This window comes from Rutidosis leptorrhynchoides, chromosome 5 (assembly GCF_046630445.1).
Source record: "Rutidosis leptorrhynchoides isolate AG116_Rl617_1_P2 chromosome 5, CSIRO_AGI_Rlap_v1, whole genome shotgun sequence".
NCBI lineage: Eukaryota > Viridiplantae > Streptophyta > Magnoliopsida > Asterales > Asteraceae > Rutidosis > Rutidosis leptorrhynchoides.
Window position 1 is genome coordinate 456,446,874 of NC_092337.1, and position 20,926 is coordinate 456,467,799.

The 20,926-nt window shown below is 36.1% G+C and overlaps 2 protein-coding genes across 2 annotated transcripts; both read left to right on the forward strand.

Annotated features, from left to right (window-relative positions):
* Positions 1-13,407: 13,407 nt before the first annotated feature.
* On the forward strand, positions 13,408-18,058 carry LOC139847146 (probable LRR receptor-like serine/threonine-protein kinase At1g63430). Its single transcript, XM_071836763.1, has 13 exons — positions 13,408-13,572; positions 13,757-13,889; positions 14,026-14,097; positions 14,181-14,324; positions 14,399-14,548; positions 14,654-14,770; positions 15,045-15,109; positions 15,200-15,457; positions 15,538-15,743; positions 15,833-15,965; positions 16,457-16,614; positions 16,708-16,923; positions 17,595-18,058. Exons 1-13 carry the CDS (start codon positions 13,488-13,490, stop codon positions 17,838-17,840), a joined length of 1,983 nt encoding a protein of 660 aa, XP_071692864.1. The 5' UTR covers positions 13,408-13,487; the 3' UTR covers positions 17,841-18,058.
* A 123-nt stretch (positions 18,059-18,181) lies between these two features.
* On the forward strand, positions 18,182-20,410 carry LOC139847148 (salutaridine reductase-like). The gene is made up of 5 exons (XM_071836766.1): positions 18,182-18,329; positions 18,425-18,668; positions 18,739-18,807; positions 19,222-19,410; positions 19,496-20,410. Exons 1-5 carry the CDS (start codon positions 18,316-18,318, stop codon positions 19,889-19,891), a joined length of 912 nt encoding a protein of 303 aa, XP_071692867.1. The 5' UTR covers positions 18,182-18,315; the 3' UTR covers positions 19,892-20,410.
* Positions 20,411-20,926: the final 516 nt, after the last annotated feature.

Consider the following 20,926-nt stretch of genomic DNA (forward strand, 5'->3'; position numbering starts at 1 on the left):
TGTACGTTATCACATGGGCGTGTGATGTGGATTATATAACCCCAATGGCGAAGGGTTAATATTGTGAGTGGAGTAATTATACATGTATGTATATGGTATATTTATTTGTAAGCTATGGTATGACCCACGGAGCCGGGAATGCCATAGTGTGTGTGAATGTGCTATGATGTGAACCACAATGCCGGTAGCATCATAGTGCATGTTTGAGATGTGAACCATGGAGCCGGTAGCATCGGAGTGTGAACCACGGAGCCGGTAGCACTATAAAATGAGGTGTGAACCACGGAGCCGGTAGCACCAAAGTGTGAACCACGGAGACGGTAGCACTATAAAAGAGTATGACTCAAATGCGTAGTGACGTGAACCACGGAGCTGGTAGCGTCATAGCATTGCGTACGGTGTGAACCACGGAGCCGGTAGCACCATGACGCGTTTATGGTTAACCATATAGTTGTTTATGTATATGTTGTGATGTATCGTATTATGTTGTTGGATATTGTTAGCATGTTAAATATTGAATACGTATAATGTTGTATTGTCGTGATGTAGCTAACCCTCCGGGTGTAGCTTATTGGCATTGTTCACATCGTTGCTGGTGAACTTATATTTTGTTGATATATCTTTAGCTCGTTGCTTAGTGATCTTACGGTATGCTTAGACTAGCTTGCCTTTATGCTTGGATGCTCCGGTATGCGGTATTTGGTTTTGTGTGGCGTGTCCATTTTATGCATATATATGTATGTAGTATATTCTCAATCACTAAGCGTTAGCTTACCCTCTCGTTGTTTACCTTTTTATAGATTTGCATGGATTCGGTGGCTCGGGTAAGCGTGGGACTAGTGGACTCGCGTAGTTGCTTTAGAAGGCTTGCTTTTGGATTGATTAGGATTGGGTAGCGTATCCCCAATCGCCATGCTCGGCTTTATTTTGTGTTAAAAGTCGTGTGGTCGAAAACTTGAAATTGGTACTTAAAGGGTAATTTGGGCATATGTGGGCCCGGTGTCGTAAAACCCTTTTTATTAATGGAACGTGTTAGTTTTATCTATTACAATATGTTGTGAAAACCGTTTAGTCTAAATGTGTCAGAAAGTGGTCAAACATTTTCGTATTTGGGACTTTTTGGGACAGCAGCCTGTCCAGGCCCTTTTGCGCGCCGCGCGGGGTTATGGCGCGTCGCGCCATGTGCTGCACAAAGAATTTTTTTTTTTATTCCGCGTAATTGGTTGGTTAACGAGTTGGGTTGTTACAAGTGGTATCAGAGCATGGTCTAAGGGATTTAGGTGACTTGAGATAGGTACCTAGACTTAGACTTTTGTGTGTGCTTAATTTGTTGCGGGACTTGTAGGATTACGGGTCGGAATAGGTTATAGTTAGTGCCTTGTTTGTAGGTGGACTAACGTTTATATTAGTAATGTGGATATTATTAATATACTTTTGTGTTGTGATAATAATTCTCGCGTGTGTTTATATCGCTTAGAATTTTGATTGTGTTTGTTTATATCATCAAGCGAAGCGGTCGTTGTACTAACAAGTTGATACGGCGTGTATGCGTAATAAGGACTTGCAAACCTTATTACGGGTGCAAATCATGTCTAACAAGTGATGTACGACGAGTGTTTAGCAAGATGGGACAGTGTTGTGCGTGTGGTCTATACGTTCGTGATCTAATCGTTTGCATCCCTTAGAATGAAAACTGAAAATGGATGCGGAACGAGTGAGCCTATTCACGAAGGGAAGGATGATTTAACGTTAAAGATTGAGGCCGTGTTTGAGCAATATGTCTCGAATGAATTATTATGCAGACGGAAGTTCTGTGGATTATTATTGAATTAGTTAGACGTGATAATTGCCACTAATTGTTGTGAATATTTTTCCCTGATTATTATTGCTTGGTAGCCTAAGAATTAGAATCGGGTATGGCCCTAATTCACGCGAATCCTAAAGGTAGCTACCGGGTTTAACACCCCCACACAGAATGTTCACTAGACGGAAGAGCTAGTGGGCGTGGTGTTTAGTACTTCGAGGTTTATATATTATACAGAAGAGATGTTCTGTTTTGGGATATTATTGATGCGCATTATATGTTAAGTTCGGTTACCAAGCTGAGCAATGAAAGTAAAGTAAATATTATGTATCGAGAGAATGATTTTATACACAGGTTATGTGTTTGATATTTTTGTACACGAGATATGTGTACGGTTACTAAGATTTATAAAAATGGTTTCGTACACGAGATAGGTGTACTGTATTTAAATCTTGTGGTCTATCAAAATGATGAATTTTATTGTTTTATGATAAACCTATGAACTCACCAACCTTTTGTTGACACTTGAAAGCATGTTTATTCTCATGTATGAAAGAAATCTTCCGCTGTGCATTTGCTCATTTTAGAGATATTACTTGGAGTCATTCATGACATATTTCAAAAGACGTTGCATTCGAGTCATTGAGTTCATCAAGATTATTATTAAGTCAATTATAGTTGGATATATTAAGAAGTGGTATGCATGCCGTCAACTTTCGATGTGATGAAAATTTGTCTTTTTAAAAATGAATGCAATGTTTGTAAAATGTATCATATAGAGGTCAAGTACCTCGCTATGTAACCAAATGTAATGTATTCGTCTAGATGGATTAGGACGGGTCGCTACAGTAGAGACACTCGACTGAATGTCTTTTCAAAAGACACACTACCGAGTGTGTAGACACACGACCCAATTCAAAAGACACTTGACCGAGTGTGTACACACATGGCCCACTTCCAAAAGACACTCGACCGAGTATGTTCTTGAGCTGCTGAAATTGAAAAAGTGACGGGTTTGAGCCAAAAATTACCAAATCGCGACCATATACTCGTTTTAAACCTCAAAACTTATCACATCTTGTTTATAATACCTTTTGGGACATAAACCCACAAACATTACATCAAAACAACAACAAATTAAGCAATTTTGACCCAAAATCACACTTTTGTAAAACCTAGCACAAAAACTCTATTTTTACACAAATTCAAACATGAAAACATATGATTCTTACCTTGTTTGAATCAGTAAAACACAAAGAATTGATTTCTAACACAAATCAAACTTCAAATCGAGATTTGGAGAATTAGGGTTCAAGAGGGAGATGAAGTTAGGTACGGGGTGTAATTTGGGAAATTTCTAGAGAGATGGAGAGATAAGGAAGAAAAGGCAGCACAATACACCTATTTGGGGTTAAAATCCCATACCCCATCTCACACGGGTATTTATCAGTTATCTGAAATCTTACGTACCTCGTTAGGCGGTCCTAACGGAGTCCAAATTAAATAAACAAACCTGTTCTGTGACCCTTGTCACAAACTGGTCTTAACCAAATAATAAAATAACACTATTTACATATTTAAAATAAAAGCATATAAAACACATAATAAAATCCTAAGGGCAAAATAGTCCACTTACAACTAGCCCAGGTTTCAGTCTGTTACAAATCCACTCCCCTTAAAGAGATTTCGTCCTCGGAATCTGGTTTTGGTCAAACAAACAAGGGTAGCGGGTTCTCATCAACTCTTTCGTTTCCCACGTAAGATTAGAACCCAAACTGTGTTTCCACTCAATCAACACCATCAGTATCTCTTTCTTTCTCAACTTAGTCACCTTTCGGTCAACTACACGGACCGGCTCTTCCACCAATTTCTTATTCAAATCGACTCTTAAATCTTCTAAAGGAAGAAGTTGCGTTTCATAGTCGATTTTACACTTACGAAGATAACACACGTTGAATGTATTATGAATACCGGTTAACTCTGACGGAAGATCTAACACCACAGTCTGATCATTCAACACTTCACTGATCGGAAACGGACCAATAAATCTCGGTGCTAACTTACCACGTTTACCGAATCTGATAACTCCTTTCCACGGTGAAACTTTTAGATACACTCGTTCACCCACATTAAAGGTTACTAGATGTCTACGCAGATCAGCATACATTTTCTGCCTATCTCTAGCGGCTTTTAACTTTTCTTTCGCAATTGCAACATTTTCGGCTGTCATTTGAACAATTTCGGGACCTGCAAACTGTTTCTCCCCGGCTTCTAACCAACAATTCGGAGTTCTGCAATGACGACCGTATAACATTTCATAGGGTGGCATCCCTATACTCAAATGATATGAATTATTATACGCGAATTCGACCAACGGCAAATGTGTATCCCATGAACCACCATATTCTAACACACAAGCCCTTAACATATCTTCCAAAGTCTGTATCGTTCTTTCACTCTGACCGTCTGTCTGAGGATGATAAGATGTACTTAAATTCACACGTGTACCCAGATTCTGTTGAAGACTATTCCAAAAATTCGACACAAATCTGGAATCCCTGTATGAAACAATCGATAACGGCACACCATGTCGACTAACTATCTCTTTCACGTACAATTCGGCAAACTCACTTAACGAAGATGTTTCACGAGTAGCAATAAAATGAGCACTTTTAGTTAGACGATCCACTATTACCCAAATCATATCATTTCTTTTCTGAGTTCGAGGTAATTTGGTCACAAAATCCATCGTTATATGTTCCCATTTCCACTCTGAAATCTGTAACTGGCATAATGAACCATAAGGTTTCTGATGTTCTGCCTTCACTTGAGCACAAATATGACACTTTTCGACATATCAAGCGATATCTGTTTTCATTGTCGGCCACCAATACACTGTTTTCAAATCATGATACATCTTATTACTACCCGGGTGTACTGTCAACCTGGATTTGTGAGCTTCTGTCATGATTAAATCTCTCAAGTCACCAAGTTTAGGCACCCAAACACGATTGTTTAAGGTCTTTAGTCCCCGTGAGTCATTAATTAAGTCCACTTTTCGTTTGGTCATTTGTTCAGATTTAATATGTTCATCCTCTAAAGCACAGGCCTGAACGGTTCTTAAGCTGTTAATCAAATCTGACGTTATATTCAAACGAAGGAATTTCATATTTTCACTTGACTTTTTACGACTTAGCGCATCTGCAACCACATTTGCCTTACCCGGATGGTATTTAATTTCACAATCATAATCTTTGATCAACTCTTGCCATCGTCTCTGACGCATATTCAATTCTTTCTGTGAGAAGATATACTACAAACTCTTGTGATCTGTACATATAACACAATGAGTTCCATACAAATAGTGTCTCCACAGTTTCAAAGCAAACACTACTGCAGCCATTTCAAGATCATGCACTGGATAATTCTTCTCATGAATTTTCAACTGTCGAGAGGCGTAAGCGATTACTTTATCTCTTTGCATTAATACACAACCCAACCCAGCAAATGACGCATCACAGTATACCACGAAGTCGTCTGAACCTTCTGGTAAAGCTAACACTGGTGCCTGACACAGTAGCTGTTTCAAAATCTGAAAAAGCCTTTTCCTGTTCATCAGTCCATCGAAAGGCTACATCTTTACGAGTCAACTTAGTCAACGGACCTGCTATTTTAGAAAAATCTTTGATAAACCTGCGATAATAACCAGCCAATCCTAGAAAACTCTTAATCTCAGTCGGAGTCTTCGTAGAATTCCAGTTCATTACCGCTTTTATCTTTATCGGATCAACCTTTATACCTTCGGCACAAATCACATGACCCAAAAACTGCACTTCACGTAACCAAAATTCACATTTTGAAAATTTTGCAAATAGTTTCTCGCATTTCAACAAGTTCAAAACCTGTCTCAGATGTTCAGCATGTTCACTCTCTGTCTTCGAATACACTGGTATATCGTCTATAAACACGATCGCAAACTTATCTAAGAATGGACGACACACTCTATTCATTAGATCCATGAAGACTGCTGGCGCATTCGTCAACCCAAACGGTATGACAAGAAATTCATAATGACCATACCTTGTTCTGAACACTGTTTTCGGTATATCTGATTCAGCAACACCAACCTGATGATATCCCGATCGTAAGTCTATCTTAGAAAAGAATGAAGCACCCTGTAACTGATCGAACAAATCGTCTATTTGAGGTAACAGATACTTATTCTTCACTGTTCTTTTGTTCAATTCACGATAATCAATACACATACGCATTGACCCATCTTTCTTTTTAACAAACAATACCGGAGCACCCCACGGTGAAGAACTCGGTCGGATAAACCCACGATCTAATAACTCTTGAATCTGTGACATCATTTCACGGATTTCAGATGGCGCTAATCAGTATGGAGCTTTTGCAACTGGTGTTGTTCCAGGAACTAACTCAATCTTATATTCGACTTCCCTTACCAGCGGCAGACCTGGTAACTAATCTGGGAACACTTCAGGAAATTCTGATACTATCGGAATATCGGCCACTGTTTTCTTTTCTTTCTTCTCATCAATCACATATGAAAGAAATGATTCACAACCCTTTGCCATCGACTTTTTTGCTTTCATCATGGTTATCAACGGAAAATTATACCCGCCCCGCTCCCCTCGGGCCACAACACGGGTTCCATCGGTCGAACGAAAGGTAATCATTTTCCTATCACACTTAATATTAGCCCTAAGCGAGCTCAGCCAATCCATTCCTAAAACTACATCAAAGCTAGGAATAGGTAACACTAAACAAGTCACCGGGAAAGACTTCCCTTCAATCTCTATACAAACTCCAGACACATATGTTGTGACGGGTGTGGTCTTACCATCAGCTACTTCTACACTAACCGGCTTGGGTAATACAGTAGCTGGTAAATTCAACTTAGAACAGAAATCTAGGGACATAAAACACCTATTGGCACCACAATCAAACAATACGCGAGCGGGTATTGAGTTGATTAGAAACATACCAGTGATCACTTCGTCGGTTGACACAACATTCTCATCCGATATCTGAAAAGCTCTAGCCTCTACTGTCGGAGGGTTCTTCCTCTTCTGCCCACTCGAGGCAGTTGACCCTTCGGCTGATGCCGAACGCGCCCCTGACCCTGCCCCAGAACTACCACTCTTCGACGGACAACTAGCTGCACGATGCCCTGGCTTGTGACAACTCCAATACACACTATTCGAGTACGGACATGGTGAAGACTCATGCCCAACAACACCACACTTTAAGCATCTTCTTGTAGCCTCAGAACACTGACCACTGTGAGAAGATCGACACGTGTGACACCAATTCCCTTTACCTGATCCAGACCCAGAACTACTCTGACCACTTTTACCCTTCTATTTAAACCCACTAGACTTCTTGGATTTAGATCCTGATTGACCAGATACTTGCCCACCTTGTTGTAGCACATTACCAAACATTCTGTTTCTGGCAGCCTGAACATCACTTTCTACCATCTTAGCCATCACAACAGCTTGAGACAACGATGTAGCTGTTCTAACAAACGTTCGGTACTCTGGCAGAATGATATTAATAAAATGCTGAATACGAGACGCTTCGTCTGGCACCCATTGTTGTACAAACCTCAGTTTATCCATATACTTCTCTACTACCTCATCGATCGTCATTTGAGGTGTCATCTTCATTTCAAGAAACTCAGTCTTGATTCGGTTCATATCAAACGGATTACAATACTGTTCACACACCTTCCCATGAAACTGCTCCCATGTGATCATACTCACTTGCTCTTTCGGTATACTGGATATCAAAGAATCCCACCAAATCATAGCCCTACCTTTCAACCGTCGACTAGCATATGTTACTTTCAGCTCAGGTTCACACTGACACGCTTCAAATACCCTTTTAATTTCTCGTAACCAATTGAGAGTTACAGTCGGATCAGTACTTCCAGAGAACTCAGAGGGTTTGCAATCACGGAAGTTCTTATAAGTACACTTTTTGGGTGGTTGCATGTAAGGTTGTTGGAACATTTGCATTTGGTATGGGTTCATCATCATGGGATTTTGGTAAGTAAAAGTGTTTTGCGGTGGCATATAATATTGGTTAGGTATTTGATTCTGAAACTAGTTCTGGTGCACATTAGGTATCGTTTGAGATTGCGCGGTTGGGAATCCAGGTGGTGTATCATCATTTCCAGAATGCCTTGCCAATTCAAGCTCATTAATTTTGTCTTCAGCCTCTTTTAGCTTGTTTTCTAACTGAAGGATGTAACTATTCTGATCATCATCCGACTCAACACCCTCTTCTGGTGCTCTGAATATTCCGGGGTTGGATGGGCCAGTTGCGTTTCTATCAGCCATACCTGTGCTACAAAATAGCTCACACAAAAGCTTAGTGGATATCAGTTAGTTCAATCACACAAATCCTACACTCACTTAACTCCCATTCCATTGACATGTTTGACTAGTCACAAGGTTTGGGAACAATATACACGCATGTACTTGCTGCCAAACATATGCTCTGATACCAACTTGTAACACCGGTCAAATTTTTTTTTAAACACAGCGGAAGACTTTTATATTAAAATCACAACATTAATACATAACAACAGAAATCCACATAATTAAGTTTAAGTTTACACGACGGTGTTATTTATTACAAAATACATGTTACAAAAGTCCACATCAGAGTTCACACGTCAAACATGTCTTCAATACTAGCACCCGTCCAAACTAGCAGTACCTAAATCTGCAAGGGTGGAAATGTGGGGGATTAGCATAACGCTAAGTGAATGGAATCTATATAACAGATATAGCTTAAGCCACACACAAGCTATATACTAACAACAACACATACTACCTACCAACTAGCATACAATAAGACAATATGAGGATCGGCGGCTTGTACGAGCACACGACTCTCAGCTGATCGGGCCTGAGTCTACCGATAATCCCTGCTACTCAATTCACAGTATAGTTATCCAGATGCAGGGGATGCATCGTTCACAATATACTCCACAATCAGTAGCCTATGGACCCAACCTCCCCTAGGCACGGTTGACCACATACGGACTCTAACCTCTCCTAGGCACGGTCTCGAGTCCCCAGTCTCCCTAGGCCTGACTGGTGCCATTCACACAGTGTACACATAATTTACACACAACATCAGGCATATTATATTATTCTAACATGGCAATCCCTACATTAATCATGGTAAAAGATTCGATCACAGTAGCATGATATGCTACTTAAACTCTATCCGGAGATAGACCCACTCACCGATTACCAGCTACAACTCAGTTATCTTACTTCTGAGCTTCTTCCATGTTCTTATCACCTGAGAACAACACAAACGAAGTCAATATACATATCTCAATCAATAGTATAATCTAATCATACTATAAACTAGGTCATAACATCATTTCACAAGTCCACAACGTAACTCCATTCACTAATGTCAAACAAGTACGTGGAAAATGGGACACACACGCCAAAATCTATTCTATCGCCCTAAAAACATTTTGATCCAGCTTCTTAAAAGTTCATCATTGAAAAGTACTCTTCAATACAATTCCAACAATATTTGATTCATCAAAAACGGATTTGCGGTTTGAAAGTTATGACCAAAATAAATTTCTCAAAATGCTGAAAAGACACACTACCCAACTCGGTAGTGTGTGTCATAGACACTCGGTTGAGTGTGTAGACACACGGCCGAATGAGTAGAGACACTCGACCGAATATCTTTTCAAAAGACACACTACCGAGTGTGTAGACACACGTCCCAATTCAAAAGACACTCGACCGAGTGTGTACACACACGGCCCACTTCCAAAAGACACTCGACCGAGTGTGTTCTTGAGCTGCTGAAATTGAAAAAGTGACGGGTTTGAGCCAAAAATCACCAAATCTCGACCATATACTCGTTTTAAACCTCAAAACTTATCACAGCTTGTTTATAATACCTTTTGGGACATAAACCCACAAACATTACATCAAAACAACAACAAATTAAGCAATTTTGATCCAAAATCACACTTTTGTAAAACCTAGCACAAAAACTCCATTTTTACACAAATTCAAATATGAAAACACATGATCCTTACCTTGTTTGAATCAGTAAAACACAAAGAATCGATTTCTAACACAAATCAAACTTCAAATCGAGATTTGGAGAATTAGGGTTCAAGAGGGAGATGAAGTTAGGTACGGGGTGTAATTTGAGAAATTTCTAGAGAGATGGAGAGATAAGGAAGAAAAGGCAGCACAATACACTTATTTGGGGTTAAAATCCCATACCCCATCTCACACGGGTATTTATCAGTTATCTGAAATCTTACGTACCTCGTTAGGCGGTCCTAACGGAGTCCAAATTAAATAAACAAACCTGTTCTGTGACCCTTGTCACAAACTGGTCTTAACCAAATAATAAAATAACACTATTCACATATTTAAAATAAAAGCATATAAAACACATAATAAAATCCTAAGGGCAAAATAGTCCACTTACAACTAGCCCAAGTTTCAGTCTGTTATAGTACGCAGAAGCAGAGTATAGAACTCTTGCTTCTGTCACTTGTGAAGTTATTTGGGTGTTAAAAGTTTTAACTGACTAAAGATTAAAACTGATTTACCTGTAATTTTTTTGTGACAACAAGATAGCTTTACAAATAGCTTAAAACTCTATTTTTCAATGAAAGAACAAAACACTTTAAATTTGTTAGAGAAAATATAAGTTTGGGAATCATAGAAACTGTTTTAATTCCTTCAACTGAAAATGTGTCTGATATATTTACTAAGGGTTTATATGGATCACAACATGAGTTGTTGAGTGGTAAGTTGACTTGGTTAACTTGATTTATAGTTAGATTAAGGGAAGAAATTGAAAAGTTGATAAATATAGCAATCAAACATGAAACAGTTTTGTATGTTATAGTGCTTATTTCTTGGTTGAGCATATGCAGGGACCTAGGAGTTATTTTTCCGTAGTTGAAGTTTGGCGGTTAAAGTGTGAAAGTTGAAAGCTTGTTGCTGAATCAGAAATGTCAGCTAAATAACTTGAGGGATCTAGATGCAATATTAAGTTATTATATATATTTATTTTATTCATTATTTTTCATTCAATTTTTTAGTTTGCTTCAACTTCAATCATTCGATTATGATTATGGTTTGTGTTATTCATCTTCGTTCTTTGATTTCTGTAAATCTTGAGTGTTTAACATGTTCATATTTAATTGAACTTATTGGTGAGGTTGTTTACTTTGTGAACCTATGTACATTGGTTCACCATCGTTTTGATTGTGGATCTATTGTTAGTGATTTTTAGCTTCCTGTAATTGGAAGATTTACTTCATGTGATTGAAAGATTTATATGGTGTGTTTCTTCGATAACGAGACTTTGGCTACCAGGTATAGCAAGCTATTTCATTTAGAGACGAAGACGAATACTTATTGTAAATCTTCTAGTAAAGAATACATGGGAATGACATGATCATGCAATATGATTGTCAGCAGATATGAGGCATACCTGATAAGTGATACCTCAAACAAAAATATCTAGAACTGTGTTATCTTTAACGATAATAACTCATTGAAAATATGCATTGTTTTTTGTTTTATTAGATTATTTTTTTTCCTTTGCTCAAGTATAGGGATATGATTGTTTTTAGTTGGAATTGTTGACTTAATAAAGTCAATGTAATATCTTTTCAAGCTCTTGCTAAAACGCTTCTATTTTTATTACTCTCACATTTTTCTGTCAAACTAAAAAAAAAAAAAAACACGGAGTTACGTGCAACGATAGTGCCATTAGCACGCCTCTTAAAACCATGATTAAGTCAATATATTTATACGATTTCACCTTTAGATAATTAAGTCATTACAAACACTATATAAAACTATGATTAAGTCATTGTATTCATACTTTAAATAATTAAGGGTTTAAGTAATTAAGGGTTTAAGTGATTCACTCTTGGTGGATTTATTGACGTCTGACTGCCATTTAGAGCCTAAATTGAATTCCAGACAGAATTTAACTCCATGAAAATTTGATTCTATCATTTTCATGGCGTCTCAATTTTATTTTACTATTTTTTAAAAAAAATTCTACTTATTGGCCGGAGGTCCACTCGGAAACAATCTCTTTATCCGTCGAATAAAGAGAGAGATGATTTTCTCTACTTTTGAGAGTGTTTCACTCTGGGTGAAAAAATGACTTGACTTTATTCTCGGATAAGAGAAAGATTGTCTACATCTTAGCTACCCATACACCACTCATGTGTTATTAGATTTTGTTGTTAAACTTTTAGTCTTTTATATATAAATTGGAGTGGAATGTTATTTTCAATATTATTTAAAAATCACTAGTGGTGCCTATAGGCTATAGCTATGTTTGGCGTCAAGTTTTTAAAAGTTTTTAGAAGCTTTTAGCTTATATGAAAATGATCATATTTAATAAATAAAAAAAACTCTATTTGATTAAAGAAGCTTAAAGTATTTAAACAGAGAGAAAAAGTTAAAAGTTAAAAACTACTAGAAGTTACGTTTAGTTTTTAATTTTAGTGTTTTATCATTTTATTCTTTATTTAACAAATTCAACTTCTTTACCAAACAACAAAATAAATTTAAAAATCTAACTGCTACTAGTTAAAAGTTAAAAGCTACCAGCTAATTTTGTTGAACATACTTTGCGTGCCTTGAATGAAATTCTTGCTTTCTGGAAGAAAAAAAAGTTTTTTCAAGCATACCTTATACCGAACAAACAATAAATTATAACAAATTATTATTATTATAATTTATAATATAAGTATAACAACGTATTTAAAAAGAATGTGATTCTTACACACCACTTTTTGATCCATGTACACTTTTGTCTTATAAAATTACAGTTATGTTCCTAAAAATTTGAACTTATGTTATTATTTACAAGTATAAATAACGGTAAAAAAAAGTAATTAGGTATATATGGATCAAAAAGTTTTGTGTGAAAATCACCGCCCATTTAAAAAGGGGCTTCATATATCGACAGGTAACAAATTATCGTGTAATTTGAATATATCACGTCTGTTAAACAATGATTGCAACTTTCAGAGTTGCATAACATACACGCTTTAAAAGTTATTAAAACCCGATTAACACATTAATTTCCTCAAGTAAATAATCCTCTCAAAAATTAAAAAATATTATTATTATTTTTTTTGAAAAGCAATTAAAAAATATTATAAACCGCCAAAGTATTGATTTCTTATAATCAATCAAGAAAGCAGAAATCAAACATTCCAATTTTAAGTAATTCGTTTGCATCTCCACTTTTTAATTCTGCTTCTTTGTACAGACTATTTTTCTTCACACGATATTACCACCAAATCACTCTTTTATTTCAAGTTTTGCTCAACTGGATTTTAATTAAATCTTGTTAACATCAATTTCATACCATCTTTTTACATTGTCCCACTCATTTGATTATAGTGGGTTGCCGTTACAATTTTTTAGAAGATTCAAAATCTTTAAGCTTTTTTTTTTTTTTTTTTTTTTTTTTTTTTTTTTTTTTTCTTATTCCGTTTTTAGTGTTCTTGAATTTTTGTTTTACGGAAAGATTCTATCTTTTTGTATTGATTTTTGAGGGTTTTGATGGGATTTATGAATTGAGGTTTTATAGAGAAAATAATAGTAATAAAATGAAAGGAATGATTTTTATTCCCTTAATGTGTGTCACTTTGCTACTGTTTCTTGATACTAGTGGTGCAGTTCTACCAACAGAAGGTATGCAATTTTTCGTGAATCTTGAATATTTTTAGAATGTATTTGTTATCTTGATTAATGAAACTATGAGTAATGTGGGTTGTATCTGCAAAAAAAATCAGCATTTGGTAAAAAAATTTAATTTTGAAGGTTGTAGTAAGAAACTATAAGATTTATACAGTTTCTTGATTTCTTGTTCTTTCAGTTCATGCTCTTACAGAGTTCAAAGAAGGTGTAATTGATGACCCATTTTTGGTTCTGTCAAATTGGAATTTTATAGACTCAGATCCTTGTAATTGGTTTGGTGTTCATTGTTCTGATTTTCATGTCAGAAAAATGTAAGTAAATAGTTTGACTTCAAATCATTCAAGTCAATTTCCCAATATTGATCTTTATATTTGCTCACTTATTTATTTTATATTTTATAACATACTAAAAGGAAATTTCCTGTTTTTTTATTATTTGTTTGTTCAGTAACATTTCTGGCTGCTCCTTAAAGGGATTCATTGCTAAAGAGTTGTTTCAGCTCTCATTCTTACACGAATTGTAAGTTTTCGTTCAACATTTTATCTTACCTTCAAGATCTAATTAAAAGTTATGAATTTACTGATAAATGGGCATACTTTCAGGATTTTACATGGCAATAGTCTCATTGGCTCAATACCAAAAGAAATTGGATTGCTAAAGCACTTGAAAGTGTTAGATTTGGGGAAGAACCAGTTAACGGGACCAATCCCACATGAAATTGGCGATCTTGTTAGCATTGTAAAAATGTAAGTGTTTTCAAACTTGTTCAGGAAATAAAATTATGTTTGTGTTATAATCTGAAACTAATTTGTACGATCAGAAACTTACAATTGAATGCATTGACGGGGATGATACCTGCTGAGCTTGGCAAACTTAAGAACCTTTTAGAACTTCGGTTGGATAGAAATAAACTGCTAGGAACTGTTCCTGGTGCTAATGTTACAGATGTTGCTGATGCCATGAGAGGAACGTAAGTTAAATAATAATATATATTATATAAATAAACAGGAAAACTGTTATCCTCACTGCTTCTTTTTCGGTCATATGTGAGTAAAAAGTGATTGTCTTGGCTCAGCTATGGCTCGAATAATAACGCACTAGGGTTCTGTCGTGCATCTCCTTTAAAAGTTGCGGACTTTTCGTTCAACTACCTTGTTGGGACTATACCAAAATGTTTGGACTACCTACCGAGGTTCTTTCCATATTGCTTCATATTTTCATTCATTTATTCGTTTGTACAGGTGGAAAATGGGTGGGTAGCTAGTCAAATTGGGCATTTTTTTATGTAGGTAACTAGTGTGTCACATACGATTACAGAAACTCATAATGATATAGTTTGCTGTTCATATTTATCTTTATATCAAATTTTACATGGTTGACCAGTTAGGGATAAATTGTAAGCCAACTAAATCCATTCATAAATCTGGTCGAAATCAACACCTCTAATGCTCTGTTTATGCATTCAGGGCAAGTTTTCAGGGGAATTGCATAATGAACAAAGATATAAAACCACGAACTCCTGAACAATGTGGTATGTCGTATTAGAAAACGGACAGGTTTTAACGATATGATGTGAAGAGGTGACACTTGAAACTAACAGAGGTGAACTTTGTTAATATAGGTGTTGCTGCTCCACCAGCTAAACCCCTTAACTCCGAAGATTTAAAAAATCGTACCGCCGAAGATAAACAAGATGCCGACTCTCATTCTGCAAAACCCGCATGGCTTTTAGCTCTAAAAGTAGTGACTGGAGTGATGGTCGGCTCGGTCTTCCTTGCAGCCCTAATAATAGCTGCACGTAGGTGTAAACGCAGACCATTGATTATTATCCCGTGGAAGAAATCTCAAACCAGAAAAGAAAATATGGAAATCTTTATTGGTGAGGAAGCTTAATTGTTTATCAAGAACTTCATTGTATGATGATTGTGTACGAAAGGTTAAATCTTTTTGTTTGTGTAGATACCGATATGCTTAAAGATGTGAGGAGATATAGTCGACATGACCTTGAAATTGCGTGTGAAGATTTTAGCAACATTATTGGGTCGTCATCGGATAGTGTAGTTTACAAAGGAAACATGAAAGGTGGGCCCGAAATAGCGGTTATTTCTCTTTGTAATAAGGAAGAACACTGGACGAGCTATCTAGAGCTTTATTTTCAAAAAGAGGTAAAATGAAAGCTGAAAATCTTGATTTTTGTAAAGATGTTATGAAGATTTATAACTTTTTACTCAACTTCTGTTTTGCGCTGATCCAGGTGGCAGATTTGGCAAGGCTAAAACATGAAAACGTGGGGAAATTGCTGGGATATTGTATTGAAGGAATCCCGTTTACAAGGATGTTGGTGTTCGAATATGCATCAAACGGGACGTTGTCTGAGCACCTTCATTGTAAGTCTCTCTCTCTTTTTAGGTTCAAGATCTCAGGTAGAGGTGGTAATTTGGGTCCTAAATTATGAATGGGGTTGATTCGGGGTATGAATATATTCTGACGGGTCGAATGAGTTAACATTTTAACTTAACAGGCAACATGTGAACCAATCGAATGAGTAAACATTCTAGCTTAACAGGAACATGTCAATCAAGTCAAATGGGTCGAAAGTAGTGCGTTATTATAATAATACGCAAAACCTCCAAAATAAATTGTGCAAAAAATAGATTGTTTTGGTAATAATTATTCTCTAACTATACCCGGCTCACTTAGTTATAACAAAAAGTTAAATTCTTTGGACAAAAATGGTTCCGGGTCAACCTAACCAGACCTGACCCGGCCAAATTGACCCGTTTTGACTTGTTGCCAACCTGCCAAGTTTGTCACTTTTTGATTCAGGGTCTAGAGTTTGTTGTAGAGTATATTATCACTTGCTTTTGTGTTGTTATAGATGAAGAAGGGTGTCAACTAAGTTGGACAAGACGTATGACGATTATCATAGGAATTGCTAAAGGTCTTAAGTATCTTCACACAGAAATCGAACCAGTGTTTACAATATCCGAGTTAAACTCTAGTGCGGTTTATCTCACAGACGATTTCTCGCCAAAGGTACAATCTTTAAACCATTTCTGTACAAGAAATTTCAATTCTGCATAGATAGTTTAGTTGTGTTTTACGTTATCGTTTTCTTGTTTCTTGTAGTTAGTCGATTTTGAAAGTTGGAAAACCATTCTAATGAGATCGGAGAACAATTCTAGTTGTATTAGTAATGAAGAGGCCATGTGTGTTCAACCAAGTTCATTACACGCACGCCATCTGGATATTCAAGGAAACATCTACGCGTTTGGTGTTCTCCTGTTGGAAATCGTTAGTGGACGACCTACAATGTGCAAAGAAAAGGGATATTTGGTGGACTGGGTAAGATGTAACAACCATATTAGTGTAGGCAGCAAAATGTCAGGATGGGAAATGGGTAATTATAGTATGGGTTGACACATGTGGGGTTGGGATGGGTTGACCCAAAACAAGTTTCTACATTGTGGTGAATCTATTTGCTAAATAATGTTACAATATGATTATTAAATGCTGTAATTGTAATTGTGATGGTAGTAAAAATCTATGAAGAAAGTGGTTTAAGTGTTTTGTGCATTAAAAGTTCAAACTCCCACTTTTTACCCGTTTGATAATTTTTCCATCAAAAGGCCTAACTTTAGTATGGGTTGAAACAGGTGGGTTGGGATGGGTTCACCCAAAACAAACGTCTACATTTTGGTGGTTTTTGGTTGGTTAATAATGCGAAAAGACGGTTATTGAAATGCGGTAATTTTTAAAAAAAGGAGTTCTAGAGTTTTGTGCACTGAAAGTTCGAACGCCAACTTTTGACCCATTTGACCATTTTCTATCAAAATTATGCTCTTAAGTTACCAGTGACACGGAATTGACCCAAATGACCCAGTTGACTCAAAATTATGCTATTAAGTTATACACTTATACCAGTGAACGGAATTAACTCTTTCCAACATTTAAAAAGCATCTCTTTTTCCTGATATTACTACAAGTTAATCGTTTTTATTTATCTCTGTGAACAGGCAAAAGATTATATCGAAGAGCCTGAGAAGATGTCTTCAGTGGTAGATCCTTCACTGAAACATTTCAGAGACGAAGATCTTGAAACGATACGAGAGGTAGTCAACATTTGCTTTAGAATAAGGCCCAGAGATAAAGTAACCATGGAAGATGTGTGTACAATGTTGGAAAACAAACTTGATACCACAGGCTCATCGGAACTTAAGGCGTCGTCATTAGCATGGGCTGAAATCGCACTGTCATCTTGACCCGAGTAGCTATTACAACCTATAACAGATACTGTAAATTCTACTGATCATATAAACAATCTTGTTAGCATTGGGTTAAAGGTTCTTACTTTCTTGAACTTTTGATGAGTTGTAATAAGTTTCGGCTTGGTAAATGAGTATAGGATGAGTTGATAATGACAGTTCTTGTTTTGTAATCTATATAGGCTTCTTGAAATGAATGGTTTTGATTCAATTCATATGTAGCATATTTTTTTTTTGACCTTTTGTGATTATGCATGTTACCAACCCCCCTGAACAATTAGTTGGAATGTTTGGCTTTGCTAGAGGTTTGGTTTTTGTTTTTTTATATTTTATCGCCGTTAAAAAAAAATATTACCTATATAACTCCATCAAAAATAGCTAGGAATAAGATAAAGTTTGTGTGGATGAAAATATTCTATGAACATGTGATAAAACTAGCAAGGCTTGTTTCTTGTTCTACATCAAAGATCTAATGGAAGAAAGAAGGTATATCATTCTTTTTTCATTTATCAAAATATTTCTTTTTTGAATCCTCTTAAATCCATTCCACAAATTTATTCATATTTCAGTTGAAATTTCAGATATGCAGTTGTTACAGGAGGAAACAAAGGGATTGGTTTCGAAATATGTCGTCAACTTGCTTTAAACGGAATTGAAGTCATATTAACAGCTCGAAACGAGACTCGAGGGCTTGAAGCTGTTCAAAAACTCAATGTTTGTGGCGTTTCGAATGTTGTTTTTCATCAACTTGATATCCAAGATCCAACTAGCATCACAAATTTGGCCAAATTTATTGAAACCAACTTCAAAAGACTTGATATCTTGGTAAGTGATACAAGGACTCATGTGTAATATCTTTATAGTCATCCGCTGATACTAAAGTTAATGAATTCAGGTCAATAATGCAGCCGAAGGTGGAGTAGTTTATGTTGATGATACAAAGTTTAAAGATGGAGGAGCATTTGTAAGTATTTTCCTATACATAGCCTTATAAGAAACATGGATTTTGGTTGGTATTTTTCAGCATGTATATCAATTATTTGTTGCAATAATGTATTGTACAACGGGTAAACGAATAAGTTTTACCCGTCTAGGCTACCTGAGGGAAGGGAATATTGTGTACTCTGTTGTACGCGACCTAACACCGTTTTCGACTCTTTTATCTGGTCACCCAAGATATGCTGCTAGTGAGGTCTGAATCTAAGACCTTTTGAGATTGTTTGCAAAAAGTTAACGTGATAACTAGAATTTAGTGAAATGTTTTTTCATGTTAGTTTCCATAATCTTGAGCTAATATTATCAGACAAGCTATTTTGTCAAATAGCGATATCCTGAATATTCCATTAATAAGTTTGTAGTAATATTTGGGTACTATTAGATTCAAATGATCGATGAAAAGGCAGAACATTTACGGGGCATAGTTGAGCAACCATATGAGGTGGGAGAAAAATGCTTGCAAATAAATTATTATGGAACCAAAAAAGTTACAGAGGCACTTCTTCCTCTTCTTCAAATCTCTAAATCACCAAGAATTGTGAACGTTAGCTCTGACTATGGAAACTTATCTGTAAGTAACTCATAATATTCACATGTTATTTTGATTTAATTTCACTTAAAATTGTGGCAAAATGATATGTTTTTGTTGCTTTTAGGTGTTTCACAATGAAAAGTTGAAACAAGAATTAAATGATATTGAGAAGTTAACTGAAGAGAGGATCGATGAGATTATCAAATCGTTTTTGAAGGATTTTAAAGCAAATAAGTTACAAGAAAATGGATGGCCTCTCACAGTTTCTGCTTATAAAGTTTCGAAAGCTGCTCTTAATGCATACACAAGATTAATGGCTAGAAAGTTTCCAAATATTCTTGTGAATTGCGTGACTCCTGGATATTGTGTAACGGACTTGACGTCTAATTCGGGATTTCATACAGCAGAAGAAGGTGCTAAAGGACCGGTAATGGCTGCTTTGTTGCCGGATCAAGGACCCTCCGGTGTCTTCCTCAAGAACATGAAAATAGCTCCTTTTATAGGGGAAATAATTATATAATAATAAGTAGCTTATATATATTTTATTATTATATATTATTATTATTATTATATTATATATATATCTACAATAAAAGGGCAAACAGGTGTAGTATTTGGCAAAATGGTTGAATTTGGGAACCGCATATGCAAAAGGTTGTGACATGTATCTTATAATGAACTAGTATACTAAAGGGTATTTGGCCTAGCGGTATTGAGAGAGCCCCTCTGATTTTAATGTCATAGGTTTGAGTCATGTTTAGAACATTATTCGTATAAGATTATGTAGGGTGCGTGAGTTTCCCATACACCACTCATGTGATATTGGGTTTTGTTGTTGTTGTATAGCTATAATAAATTGTACGTAACATGTAGTATAAAATGCGTCTTATTTTATGGACATTTTTATGGGTGGGACGTGGACATTTATTGGCCGAATCTTTAGAAAAATGTAGCATCAGGTAATGTGTCATCCGATGTATGAATTTGAAGTCCATCAAGATTGAAGAAGACCGTAATAGACCGTTATAGTTTTACTTTAGTTGGTCGTTTTCTAAATGCGAGCTTATCAGTTTTTCCCGTCTATTTGTATTCTCTGTTGAGGGCGTTTTTGATGGAAAACCGTGTGTACTTTCAAATCAAATTAACGCAGCGGAACGATAAAATAAACTTATTATTACAAAACATACACACGATTGACGGTTCCAACAAGATCCAATTACACCACTAATAATTGTCAAAATATATAAATTCACAAAGTGAGTAAACGATATACCTTTCCTGAAGAAACGGATTGTAGGAGAGAAACTTACGATCAAAAGTATGATCGTCACTTTGGATAGTCCACACTACACTTCAAACGACCGTCAATGGATGCTAGTCCAAACCCAAGTAACTTATTATAATAATCAAATTATTATAATAAAACAATAGACAATGATATGTATACGTTTCGTTTTGGTTTTCTTAGTTTGAGATTTCACCAAAATTTTCTGACTCTTATTCCTATCAACTGCTAAACTCTCAACCAAGTTTGGTTGTCTTATATAACTTAAAG

Bases quoted from the DNA above. Each gene is read 5' to 3' on its own strand.
- LOC139847146 (XM_071836763.1), top strand. From the start codon at position 13,488: ATGAAAGGAATGATTTTTATTCCCTTAATGTGTGTCACTTTGCTACTG. The intron at 14,098-14,180 runs GTAAGTTTTCGT...GCATACTTTCAG, and splicing joins CTCTCATTCTTACACGAATT to GATTTTACATGGCAATAGTC. The intron at 15,744-15,832 runs GTAAAATGAAAG...GCGCTGATCCAG, and splicing joins AGCTTTATTTTCAAAAAGAG to GTGGCAGATTTGGCAAGGCT.
- LOC139847148 (XM_071836766.1), top strand. The intron at 18,808-19,221 runs GTAAGTATTTTC...GGGTACTATTAG, and splicing joins TTAAAGATGGAGGAGCATTT to ATTCAAATGATCGATGAAAA. The intron at 19,411-19,495 runs GTAAGTAACTCA...TGTTGCTTTTAG, and splicing joins CTGACTATGGAAACTTATCT to GTGTTTCACAATGAAAAGTT.